Raw genomic sequence first — 12,818 nt, 5'->3', positions numbered from 1 at the left:
TGTTTCATGTCCACTTTACGAGGGTTGTGCATAAATAAACACTTGCAAACTGCAATTAACTGAAGCAACACATAATGAAGAAATATAGAATCCTATATATTGTTAAGCACTTCGTGCAGCATCGGCTGTTTGAAATGTGCTATATAAATAAATTTGACCTTGACCTTGACCTATGAATACTTTTCTCTTCACAACTATATACACTGATAGTACCGAAAGTTTGCGTGCCATGAAGTTAAATGTTAGCATGTTCACTTCTTAATAGTACAATTAGAAAGGACCCTTAGGTTTAGCCCACACATTCTGTAAATTTAGCTAATTATATTTAAAACCAAATGTATCCCTGACAAAGCAATTATTAGAGCGTATTGATTTAGAAATCTTTATTGTGAGGTTCGTGTAAATTCGTGCAGCAAACCTAGATACAACAAAGCCTGTCAGCTTTTTCAGTCAAACACCTTGAACTTCACTGCATCATGTACATGTAGCTGTGTAAAGGTGCAGGTTTCATATCCCTCCACGTGTCACTGCTGCTGCTTGCTTCAACTCCTACACGCCCCAACCCACCTGTTATCTGAATGGATAATTACTCATCAACTATTTTCTTTGTCAGGAATAAACTTGACATTGTAAGGGAAACAAGCTATCCAAATCTGCCTGATCCTGTGTACAAAATGCATCATTCATGCATCATGAATTAAAGGTGATTGGCCAAATTCTTTGGAAAGCTAAGTTCAGTTTCACTAGTCACACCTGTGCCTGATTACTGCTAAACATGAATCAAAAAATCGCTTGCATAGAAACTGTCTGACAAAGTGAATAGGGCTAATAGATCTAAAAAAGTAACACATCACACTGTGATATAAAGACATAGCCAAGAAACAAAGTCTTTTACATCTATCAGTGCCAAAAGAGTTACAAAACCTATCGCTAAGGTTTTCTGACTCCAGTGAATCACCGTGAGTGCCATTATCGACAAACAGAGAAACCTTCAAACACCTTCCCAGAAATGGTCGACCTACCAACACTACACAAATAGCGCATCAATCACTCATCCAGGCGGTCTCAGAATAACCCCGAAAAACATCTAAAGAACTCCAGACCTCACTTGCCTCCATTAAGGTCAGAGTTCATGATTCACCAATAAGACGGAGGCTGGGCAAAAGTGGGATCCGTGGGAGAGTCCAAGGAGAAAACCACTGGTGTTCAAAAAGAGTACACATTTGCCCAAAAAGCCCCCCAAACATCTTGATGATCCCCAAAACCTTTAGGAAAATATTCTGTGGACTGACGAGAGCAAAGTTGAACTTTTTGGAACGTTTGAGTTCCGTTACATTTATCATAAATATGAACACATTTCATTTTAAAAAAGCATCATACCAACAATTGTGGCACCAGCATAGTACTGGTAGTGTGATGATCTGGAACTGCTTTGCTGCTTTGGGACGACCTGCCATAATTGATGGAACTATGAATTCTGCTCTCCACCAGAAAATCCTGGTGAAAGTCTGTCTAGTAGTTTCTGCACAGAAGCTCAAGCACAAAGTGTGAACTTAAATGCAATTAAGATTCTTTAGAATTACCTTAAACAGGCCGTTCATGATTGCAAAAATCTCCAATGTAGCTGAAGTGCCAGTTATCCCAAACACCTGATTGCAATTTTTCCGCCAAGGGTGGCACAACCAGTTATTAGGTTGAAGGGCAATCGGTTTTTCATATAGAACATTGGTAGGTTTGGACAACCTTTTCCATTCCCTTAATAAATGATTTAAAAACTGCATTTTGTATTTACTCAGGTTATCTCTGTGTAATATCAAATTTCTTTGATGATCCAAAACAGTTAAGTTTGACAAATATTCAAAAAAATTGATTTTTGTGCGCATTTAGAGGGCAGCACACAGAGGGCTCTGCTGTAAACATTTGAAAGTAAATAAAGGTGAAGTGGTAGCTTTATATTCTCAACCAGAACTATTTATCAAAACAAATTTGTTCAATTCAAAAATGAATTTGATGAAGTCGCTGATTGGACTTAAGTGAGTCAGTTGTAGGGCTTGCAGGCAGCACTTCTGACAAGCGCTGCACATGTGAAAGTCAATAAAATATATTTGAGCAGGAATGCTTTTAGTGTCTGTCCTGTGTACGGTAATGACTAAGACAAACACTGAATCCTTGGAAAGTGGAAAATGTTTTTTTTTATTTAGCATTTTTTGCTGACAAATTATTTATCCTCTTTTTGTACTTGCTTGCAAATTCTGAAGCATGATTTTCTTGATTATTGAAATAAACCTTCCTTGAATGTCACGTTTCTAATAATTGGGTATATACAGTCTATTGCATAGTGTTTTCTGCAGTTTCAACAAAAACCTTTTAGAGTCGTATGCTAGGTTGGATTTGGGAATTACAAATCTCTAGACAACATGCAGTAGATCTGGGGGATATAACAGTTAGGGAGTGGACTTGCATAGCCCCATACAAATCATTGCACTTGACATTGTTGCATGGTTGCAGCTACCAGCATAAAAGTCTTTAACCTTTAATCAGTGTAACCTGATTATAAAAATAAGGCAAACAAGTTTAGCTGCTCTACTTATTACCAATAGCTGTGCCAACCAACTGGACCACTTTCAATTGCATGGCGATTGCACAGGTAGCCTTCTTGGAGGCAACCTGTCTCCAAACAGTCGTAATCTCCCTCACATTAATGGTCTCCGTTAGACACTCTCATTCTCAGACAGGTTGGAAAAGGTTTGCATTTAATTACTGTCTATAAACCCAGACGGATTGTGAACACATTGCAATCAGTCCAAGTCAGTCTGTAGGTCTGTGATGTGTCTCTCTGCAATATGGGACTTGAGTCAACCTTTGCTTTTATATTGGAGCATAACCAAAATACAACCAGGTGGCAAAGGTTGCCAAGCACCAATGTCATTTTGTGTCTATGTCACTAGATGTAGATGAATTTCTGATTTAAAATCTTTAAGCTTCTGGCCGGACTCTGAGTGTAAGTAGTTAATATGTGCTTCTGTTCAATTATGAATGTCTATGCATGTAGACAGTAACAGACTTGAGATCTTTGTGGATTTATCACAGTTAATCGCTGTATTATCATAAACAGATTGCATGTAATTGCCAACTTGGCGGAATTTCTTAACAAACTGATGATCCACTAAAGGTGGTTTGACTTTGAGTGATCAATGACCTTGTTCCCATCTTCAAACCAACCACTTCAGTCGCAACAACAGTGGAGTCGAAGTTAACTGCACAGTTTCATTAATTTTGGCCATAGCAAAGTCTCTAACCATTACTTTCGTAGTGTGAATGTAGTATTAAGGTCCTCAGTTAAATAAAGGTGTTGTTCGTTACATCTGGGTTTTTTTTTGCTGTTCTGTTTTTTCTTTTTCTAGTCAGGACTCTTTAATATTATTAAACACAAAAATAAAGACCTATTCTGGTATTTATATAATGGCAGTTAAACCAGTAAAATCATTAAAAACCATCTGTTTTGTAGAAGAGTTTATTATTTGACCGATGATGAAACCACAACAGTGTCACGCCGGTGCTCCAAAATGAACTTTGTGAGGGAAATCAGTGGGACTTTAATTTAACAAAATTGCTGCAGAAATGTGTAGAATAGCAAAACACCACAAGTAAAATAGATGAGGTTGAATGACGTATTCACCCAGTGAAAAACTTGATTTAGGCACAGCGCTAATTACCGTAGTAACAAATTAACAAAGACAGAGTAAAGCTGATAGTGAGCAGACATAAACATTAATGAATGTTGGGGTTTTTTTGTTTATTAATCAAAGTGAGTCATTACCCACGTATTTGGCACGTGGGCATTGTTCTGGTCAATTCAAGCCCACTAAGTCAGATAATATACTATTCATTGTTTATGACAAAATAATCTTTCCTTGGATGAGAGCACGATGGCATGACCTGTAGAAAAGGTCTAGCTGCCTGGTAGTTGAAACAGGACATTTTAATCTGTGTGGTATGTGTTCTAACCATGCATCCATTTGTTCACCTTGAATGCACCGTTTCTATTTTTAGAGTTGAAGACATCAGTGCCCTGCTTGCTTTTTCTACTAATGCTACAGCTTCATTTCTCAACAAAAAGCTTACATTTGCTGGTTCTGCTGCTGTTCATATAAAACCTTTATCTTACCAAAAAAACATTTGTATTCATATTGTCTCTCAGTATGCCATGAAGAGTGATGAAGTCAAAGTACTATACAAGACACATCTCCTGGATGCACTGGTACGCATCTTCAGTGATGTATCCTGGGGTCATCAGGTGTTTCGGTTCTCACAACATCATACACCCTCACCCAGGCTCACAGCCTCGATGGCCCTCTTCTTGGCTGCCCCAGCCACACCCAGCCGGCCTAGGACTCTGCAGAGTGATCGTCCTGCAAAGCCCCTACAACCCACTTCTATGGGCTCATAGAAAATCTCAGCCCCTTCCCCTGCACTCCTGCACTAGTTCCTGGTACTTTGCACGTTTCCTTTCATTGGCTTCCTCGATCCGCTCCTCCCATGGCATTGTGAGTTCCAGCATGATCAGCTGTTTTGAGGCTTATTGGTTGTTTATGACAGCGGTCCCCAGGCCACAGACTTGTCCGTGAGTTGTTTGGTAGCGGGCTGCAAGAGTTGAGGCTTGGGTGTGAAATTTATGGTTTTTTTGGTTTTACTTGGTTTTTATTTATTTATTTATTTTTTTATCATTTTTAACGTTAACTTGGTTTCCCTGGGTGTTTTTCTGTGTGTTATGAATAAATCTTCTTTTTTTGGTACTGATACTGGTTTTATTTTGTTGTATTTATCCGTGAGGCCAGTCCGTGACAATATTGTCGGACATAAACCGGTCTGTAGGGCAAAAAAGGCTGGGGACCGCTGGTCTATGAGACTACCATGGAATAGCTGTGATCTGATCGGCTGCTCAGCCAGTTCAGCAGATTTGTCTTCTGCAGGAAAGCGCAAATAGAAACATGCAATTCTGCTCTGCTCACCACAGCAGATACAATGGTCCTCTGGGGAAAAAACAACAAAAAACCCACCTAAAACATTATTACTGTTTTCAGTCCCAGCTAACAGACACACTGACCAATTGACCTTAAAGCCTCTTTGTTGTGCTGCTAAATTGTCCGCCTAGGTGACTTGCTTACAGTGCTAATGACCTGATTGGCAGCTACGCCTTTTTATAGCTCTGTCGGACCAAAATATAACTGTTTGACAGGCATGCAGGGTATCAAGGGAGTTTATTTTTATCTGCCAAGCATACAGCACTGATGCTCTCCACTGATTAGGCTTAATGATAAACCTCTCTGAGCTTTAATAAGTCAATTTTGCAATTAACTGTCTATGTTTATCTTTCCTGCTATTAACACAGAGTTGAGAGCAAATGACAGATTTAGAAGTGCTAAATATAAAAGGGTTACACATTCAGTCGTACAAATTGCTCTGAATTTGTAACAAGAATATATCAAAAATCCATGTATATAAATTTGATTAATGTTTGGAAAAGGTTGGCAGCAGGTATTGAATTGGTTGTCTGTACAGCTCCGTTTGCTGATGAATGAGAGATAGCCTGTACTGAACATGCCTGAGAAGACAAACTTTGGAGTGGCCAAACATGAGCTACTTTGAACTGTGAGTCAGGGCTTCTAGGAGCAGCCCTGAGTCATGTTACTAAAGCTTTCAAAATTTTGTCCTTTACTAAATGACGTACTTTTAGTAAGTGTACATGTACCTTCGGTTGTTAAAAGCACTGTTGCTCCCTGTGCCTCGAGTTGAATGGGTAGTTTTGTAAGGGAGAAAATCCACAGACACTTACCCATTTGAGAGTTTTTTTTTTCTTGGGTGGGGGTAAAGAATATTTTTGTTTTTAATTTAGGCATTGTAATATGATCATTTTTGGGTGATGCAATATTAAAACCAGGCATTAACAGTCTACATTGATCATCATTACACAATGCAAGTTACCCAAGTTGTTCCTTAAAGTTGTCTGCAAAGAACTCTTTTAAATGTTGGACAATTATTTGCCCAACATCATCCTGAACTCTGAATCAAGATGCATAAGTATCTCCGCAGAGCGTCACAGAGTTGCTGTCCACATTTTCGACTGTTTCAGTGTAAACACAGAGCAGCTGAGACTAGCAGGAGTAGTAAAAAAGATGGAGGGCAGTAGCTCCTCTTTTCTGTTGCATTTACAGTTGAGAGTAATACAAGTTGCTGCAACAGCTGCCTTTTTTTTTTTTTTCTGTAATTCTTCGGGCTAATTTACCAGAAAAATTAGAATATTAGTTCAGTTGAAAACCCAACTATGAATAAAGGACTTGAATAGCATAATAATGAATGCTCAACTGTTTGTTGCATATACAAAACGTGTCAAACCAAAAAAAAACCAAAAAAAAAAAACCCAAAAAAAAAAAACCAAAAAACCCAAACAAACTTGGCATTATTTAAGACAATCCTATGTTTCTTTGAGTTTCCTTCTATAAATCAATATTTTATATAACCACTATCAGACACAGAAGCCTGCTGATTTCTGGTTCCCGCTACAGGGAGTCTGGATTTCACCAGAGGAAATGCAAAATCAGACAATCTGCAATTGTAGGATTAACATTAAGCCATTTGTTTTTTGTTTTTTTTTTTGTTTTTTTTGTTTTTTCTTTTGCCTGTCCCGTTTGGCTCTTTTGCCATCAGAATTATTGTCTAAAGGCGAAGAAAGATGCCCAACGGATTTTCTTTACCAAATTGACCATCCCAGCTTTGCCGTAATGGTCCATTTGATTCACCTTTTATTCTTTATTTTATTTTCACTTGCTGAATACGGGACAGACTTGACTGGGGGAAAGAAAAGGGAGAAAGAAAGAGGGAAAGAAAAACAGTTGAGAAGAGGGACGGGGGAGAAGGGCAAAAAACAAAAACCAACAGAATAAGCAGAAAAAAAAAAAAGAAAAAAAATACATATATCAATCACCTGGATCACCTGTTGAGAAAGAAAAAAGAAAACAAGCAGAAGAAAACGAGAGTAATAGAATAAACAACATCACAATGATATATGGGAATATGACAGTAAATACTAAATATTAAACATTATTGTGCAGCACGTAAGATCGACAGCACAGTGTGCATTGAGGTAGGAGCCAAAAAGGGTGTAGTTTGTGTGTGTGATCACCCGTGTGTACACCTGTGAGCATGGACGCGCTTGTTTTCTTAAAAGGTTCCCTCATGTAATGATCTGCTAGAGGGTGTGGGGGGCCACTGCCCCGTCCTCCAGGGCATGAAGCAGGTATGGAGGAGATCAAAACTCCAGACATCCAGAGGCCCTCAGAACACAAGAGACCAAGGAAGACCAACAGAGGGGCAGCCGTGCCACTGTCCCAGAAAGAGCTGAGGAGAGTCCCAGATGAGGGGTCACCCAGCAGCCACGGAGCAGAAGCCAGGGGGGGTTGCAGTGACGTGCCCGTGAGCTCCGCCGGCAGCCAGCTGTGCCTGAGTGACCGAGCCCCAGGCCGAGAGGCCGGGGGCACCCCACCTCCGAAGTGGCCCAAGCGAGCCCCAGGCTCCAGGCCCCGATAAGCAGCCGCCAAGGAGTGAGCCGGTGTGTACCCGGACGCCCACCCCCGGACACAAAGAACCACCAACGCACCGATGTCTGAGGTAGTCCGCCCCCGGCAGGGGAAGTGGTGGGGGGAGATAGGCCTCCAAACCTTGGAGGGCCTGAGCTGTCCTCAGAGAGGTGGCGTCTGATACCCAACCTGACATATGGACACAGACATACAGGCACACACAGATACAAACATCCATTCCCACCCTCATGCTCTCATAAAGTAGTTCCTCTTTTCTGTTGCATTTACAGTTGAGAGTAATACAAGTTGCTGCAACAGCTGCCTGTGTGATCATGGCAACAACAGAAATCAAAGCGAGAGAAATGCTACACAAGCAGATTTTATCTGTGACGCGTGGACACACAGCAGAGAACAGATAGATGAAGTGGGCTAGAGGATCATCAGCTTCAAACTTAGTAGACAGTTATCAGTGTTTACAATTTTGGTAGGACAAGCTAATATCTATTGCTTTAACATGTGAGTGTTAAAGTAAAAACACATAAACTGAACAGCCTTGATGGAAAATGTTTGTAGAGACATTTACCACAGAAAACATCAGCTTCAATAATCCTGCTTTTTCTGTAAAAGCTTTGGAGCTCTGTGAAGTATCCCCTAAAGGGAAGATGCACAATTAAAGCAATGTGCACAGAGCAAACAGGATCCTGCAGAGCATTTCAGGCTTGTTGACACATTCCTTAAAGAGTCAGAGTAGGCCTCCAGGCTCGAAAGAAGAACTCATTTAAGCCCATGACCGATAGACCAGAGGTGGCTGTCAGTCAAGACTGCTAATGTGCAAGAGGTGGCCTCCACTGAATACAATATGTTGGCCCCCATCTGTAACTAAGTCTATCAATTTTTTCTGACTTGAACCAAATGTGGTACATATATGATACATGAAGGAGCCAAAAGTAAGAGTTCGTATTATACACAAGGTATCTTTTTCTTTTGGTCAATTTAGTTCTCTTGTCTAAATGGACATCTCTATCTGAAGTTCTTATTAATCATCTTAAAAGACAACATTTACCTTTCACAGTCTCAAAGTTCTTAAGTTGTCTGGCACATTTTCAAGGATGTATTTGGGGTCCCAAAGAGATCTTCATCTTAGACAGATTAAAGAAAGACTAGTTGCTGTTTTCTGGCTAAATGAAGTCAACAACTAGTTGACCAGAGCAGACCAGACAGCAGCATTTCCTCATGAAAGTTGTGAACTGATCCGTGCATTTGCTACTGGCTTGTAGTCCTGCCAATAGTAAGCAAAACTAGCAAACATCTCATCACTGCAGGAGCAGGAAAGGAAAAAAAGCAAGAAAAAAATCTCTCTGGAGGCAGTTGTTGTTCAGCGTGAAGGGGAAATCTAGGAAATAAGGGGAAGATGGTGCACCCATTGTTGCCGTAACTGAGGATCCTAATGGAAGCATGAGCTACCTAAAATATATGATCACTGAGTGATCAGAGAGGATTTCAAGCATTTTCAATTAGACTATAGGTCAAACTCCAAGGTTTAAATCTTAAATTGATGTGAAATAACAAGCCTTGTTTTTTGTGTTTCATTTACTTCTAAACTTTTAAACTAAGCAGCTCACTTTGAAAGACCCTTTATGTGACTCCCACACGGAAGCTTCTTATCTGACCTCCAAATACTTCCTCTTCATTCTGTGGCGTTTCTCTCTTGTCAAACATTCTGTTTCACATTTTGAAAGCTTTAATGGAGATGCTGTATGGCTTTGACCCGTAAGGCTAATTTACGTTATTGTGATGAAACAATTATATTAACATGAATAGACACTTTGCTGTACTATAGCATAAAATGGTACAGGAAAACTTGATTTTAATGAAAGTTTTTCTGTATTTCTTGGACCAGCTGTGATTCGTCACCATTCATTACAAAATGTTCAGTGGTCAGTCCCTGAGACCCACTAACCCCCTGCCCACATGCCCGTCCCCCTGACCCCTTTTCCTGCCTCCTTTCCAATCCAAATCTCAGCAGTATGCTCTGCCAGACAACCTTACTTAACAAACATCCCAGCAGTTGCTCTTTGTGTCTGACGTGGCAAAATGCGACATCACATTACACTTCCTGCTTCCTTTTGAAAAAGGAGGAACGGCATAAGATTCACAGCACGGATCCCGTAACCCAGTTTTTTTCTTATTAACCGCAAACCTAGTTTGGTTTGGGAGCCATTTTCCTCAGCAGGAAGCACACTACATTCAGACCAAAAGCTACAGGTGTGTTAAAGCTTACGCACATATAGACACACTCAAACGCACACATGTACATGTATGTCATCAGCCCCAACACCTGTGTGGGTGTTGCCTTTGAAATTCTGGAAAGATATTACTTTTGAATCCCGTGGCCAGGAAACAATTCAGATCAGCTGGATGTGAGAGTCCTTATAAAATTCAGAGAACTGTAGAATGTAAAAAGATCACAAAACATATAAGTCATATAATAAATTGGCAGTCACTTCTCCCAGGTTGCTGTAATGTAGACTTTACAAACCTAATCCATGCCTTGTTCTTTTTAGAAAGAAGAGGGTTTGCAGAACATTTCCTTTTGGAGAAATGAGCCATAGTTGTTTAGTCTTTTTCGGATTGTCCCATCGTGAACTTTAACATTTAATATGAATTTGCTGGAGTGTCTTAAGATGGACTAAAATTGTTTCAAAATGGTCTTACAGCAACTATTAGTTATTAAAGATCATAGCTGTTGTCTTTCCTTTCAGTAGGAGAACCTACCTGGTACTTACCAATTTAATTCACTTGGAAACATTAAGGATCTAATTAGGTTTTCACACATGGTGGCTTGGTGTTGTTAAATGACTAATCAGACAGGGTAATATGTTAAACGACGCCATGTGTTGTATTTACCTAATTTTGAGTCCTGCTAAGGACCAGATGATTTCATCTTATGTTTGGATATTTAAACCCTTAGAAATATAAAACAGGTTTACCTTCTTTTTTATGACTATATGAGCCAAATGCTTGGTTTCAGACAAAACTGTGAATCATGTGACCCTACAGCCCTAGTATGTTCCAAGAACAAAACCAGACAGCTTAAAATGAGAATAACAGCTCTGCTATAAGTATTTGATACTTTGTTACATAATGTATAAATGTTGCATTAGTGATTCTCAGTGCATTAAGTAAGGAGTGGTTTAGTCAGTATCCCTACCTTAGTATTATGAACTTGCCTTTACCCTTTAGAATGGTGTTCATGTATTAATATGAATTGTCCACATATGTTTATGGAAGTTGTGCTTCTAATGAATCATAGAGCAAACAATGTCTGAACAGTTATTCAGGTGGCACTTAAAGTGGTAATGGTCTGTGGACAAAAAAATGAAGTCTCACTGTGAATGCTTTACAATTGAAATCGATAATTGCATTCGTAGTCAGAACTCTGCTAGTATCATCTTTTCATAAAGGCAACACAAAAACCCAGTGGAGCATTTTTTAAAGACCCTTTCATCCTTTTAGAAACTCTTCATTCAAACATTGTATGAAATCACAAAATGCAAAATAAAAAAGGTTTCAACGACCACACTTGCCCGACACACAACCCTCACATCATCTACCAGTCCTGCAGTCGGTGACTAGCTCGATAAATGATCAAAATTATTTTGGGGACATTAAGAAGCGAAATGAAAATGTGTTCTCAAGTATTATTAGAGATAATTAGGTGGAACAGTTTGTAAATTATAGACCTTTAATGCATTACTCTTGTTCTGGATGTTTTTCTGTTCAAAGATATCAGAGTAAGGGCAGCATGATGGCGTCAGCACTTTTGCCTCACTGGATCCTGGGTTTGAAACCACCATCTAGCCACCATTGGGCCTTTCCGTGTAGAATTTGCATGTTCTCCCTGTGTCTGCGTCAGTTCTCTCTGGGTACTCGTTCTTCCTCTCACAGTCCAAAGACATGGACTGTCTTTGGACTGTCTTTGACAGACAACCAAAGAATGGTTGTCTGTCTCTCTGTGTTAGCCCCACAACAGACTTGCGACCTGTCCAGAGTGTATCCTGCATCTCAGTCTATGGCAGCTGGCGTAGGCTTTCATAGAAGTACTGTCAGGCTACCTTATAAAGTAAGGTCAAAGCTTTACAGTATAATTCTGAGAAACCACTCGAGAAAACACCTGATGACAACAGCTTTGAACCATTAGATTGTTCGGACAGATGTAGATTAAGGCTGGGCCACTGGAGATAGAAAAGAGTGGAAAGAGGAAACGGATTCATACCCACTTCAGCAGCTTACTAAGCTGCTGAAGTGGGTATGGCTAAGGTACTTTACATGTGCTACTAAATTTGAAGCCAGATACGCTAATGTTATGTACAAGAGCAAAATCTTATTTTTTAGCATGAAAAAAATGCTGCAAGACATTAGTTCTTCATTATTATGTGTTCAGTTATAATACCTAGAGCATCACACAGCATGCCACATCCAGTATGATGTGTTCTGCATGGTTGTTACACACTTGTTGTATAAGATGACAACAAGTTTGTTATTAACAAAGTCACAACAAGTGGGGGTGGGGGGTAGCAGCTGTTAGTACTATCTGCAGCTGTCTGGCAGGTGATTGCATCTCTAAGAACATATCTAGTTTTCCCACAGAATTTCCATGTTGTTTCCAGAAAAAGAACATGTATCTAAACCTGTCCTTATACTCTATTTTTGTGACATTACAGGTCACAGCTGCACCTGTGTTACAACTGCTTGCTTCCAACCCTCCAATTTGTGCTGCCCTTACGTTGGTCTTTATTGTACTGGCTGTGTCTGTGTTCTTGAAGTGGTGCATTGTTAGGAGATAAGCTTCAAACCTTTCCACTCCCAAACTTTTCTGTTTTGCAATTGCAGCAGCATGCTAATCTCCCTGTTGTTTCATACAGTATAGTACTACTGTATATTCAGGATCTAAGTTTAGGATATTATGGTAGTATTATACAGGACTTAAATAAAGCAATTGCTCTACTTTTCTGCTTTTGCTGTACTGTGTATATAACCACTATATTCACCATAATGGGACCTGGTCACTTGTGATTTCTTTTTTTCTGTAGTATGACAGTGGCAATGAAGGCCCAGGCCAGGTGGGAGGTGATGGAGAGGACGGAGGTTTTCTACGCTGGGATAGCTCTTATGGTGTTTGGTACCCTTCTCGTAGTGAGCAGCTTCCTCGCTCTGGGATTCACCGGAACCTTCCTAGGT

At 39.9% G+C, this 12,818-nt stretch overlaps 1 protein-coding gene across 1 annotated transcript in view; it reads left to right on the top strand.

Annotated features, from left to right (window-relative positions):
- Nucleotides 1-12,818, top strand: part of pemt (phosphatidylethanolamine N-methyltransferase) — an 85,949-nt gene that overhangs the window by 34,736 nt on the left and 38,395 nt on the right. The window contains exon 4 of the mRNA XM_085171588.1: nt 12,671-12,816. Coding sequence (XP_085027714.1) covers nt 12,671-12,816 — 146 coding nt within the window. The remainder of the gene's footprint in view (nt 1-12,670; nt 12,817-12,818) is intronic.

This window comes from Neolamprologus multifasciatus, chromosome 8 (genome assembly GCF_963576455.1).
Source record: "Neolamprologus multifasciatus chromosome 8, fNeoMul1.2, whole genome shotgun sequence".
In the NCBI taxonomy this organism is placed as follows: Eukaryota; Metazoa; Chordata; class Actinopteri; order Cichliformes; family Cichlidae; genus Neolamprologus; species Neolamprologus multifasciatus.
Note: the sequence above shows the minus strand (reverse complement) of the source record. Positions and strands in the feature narration are given on the sequence as shown.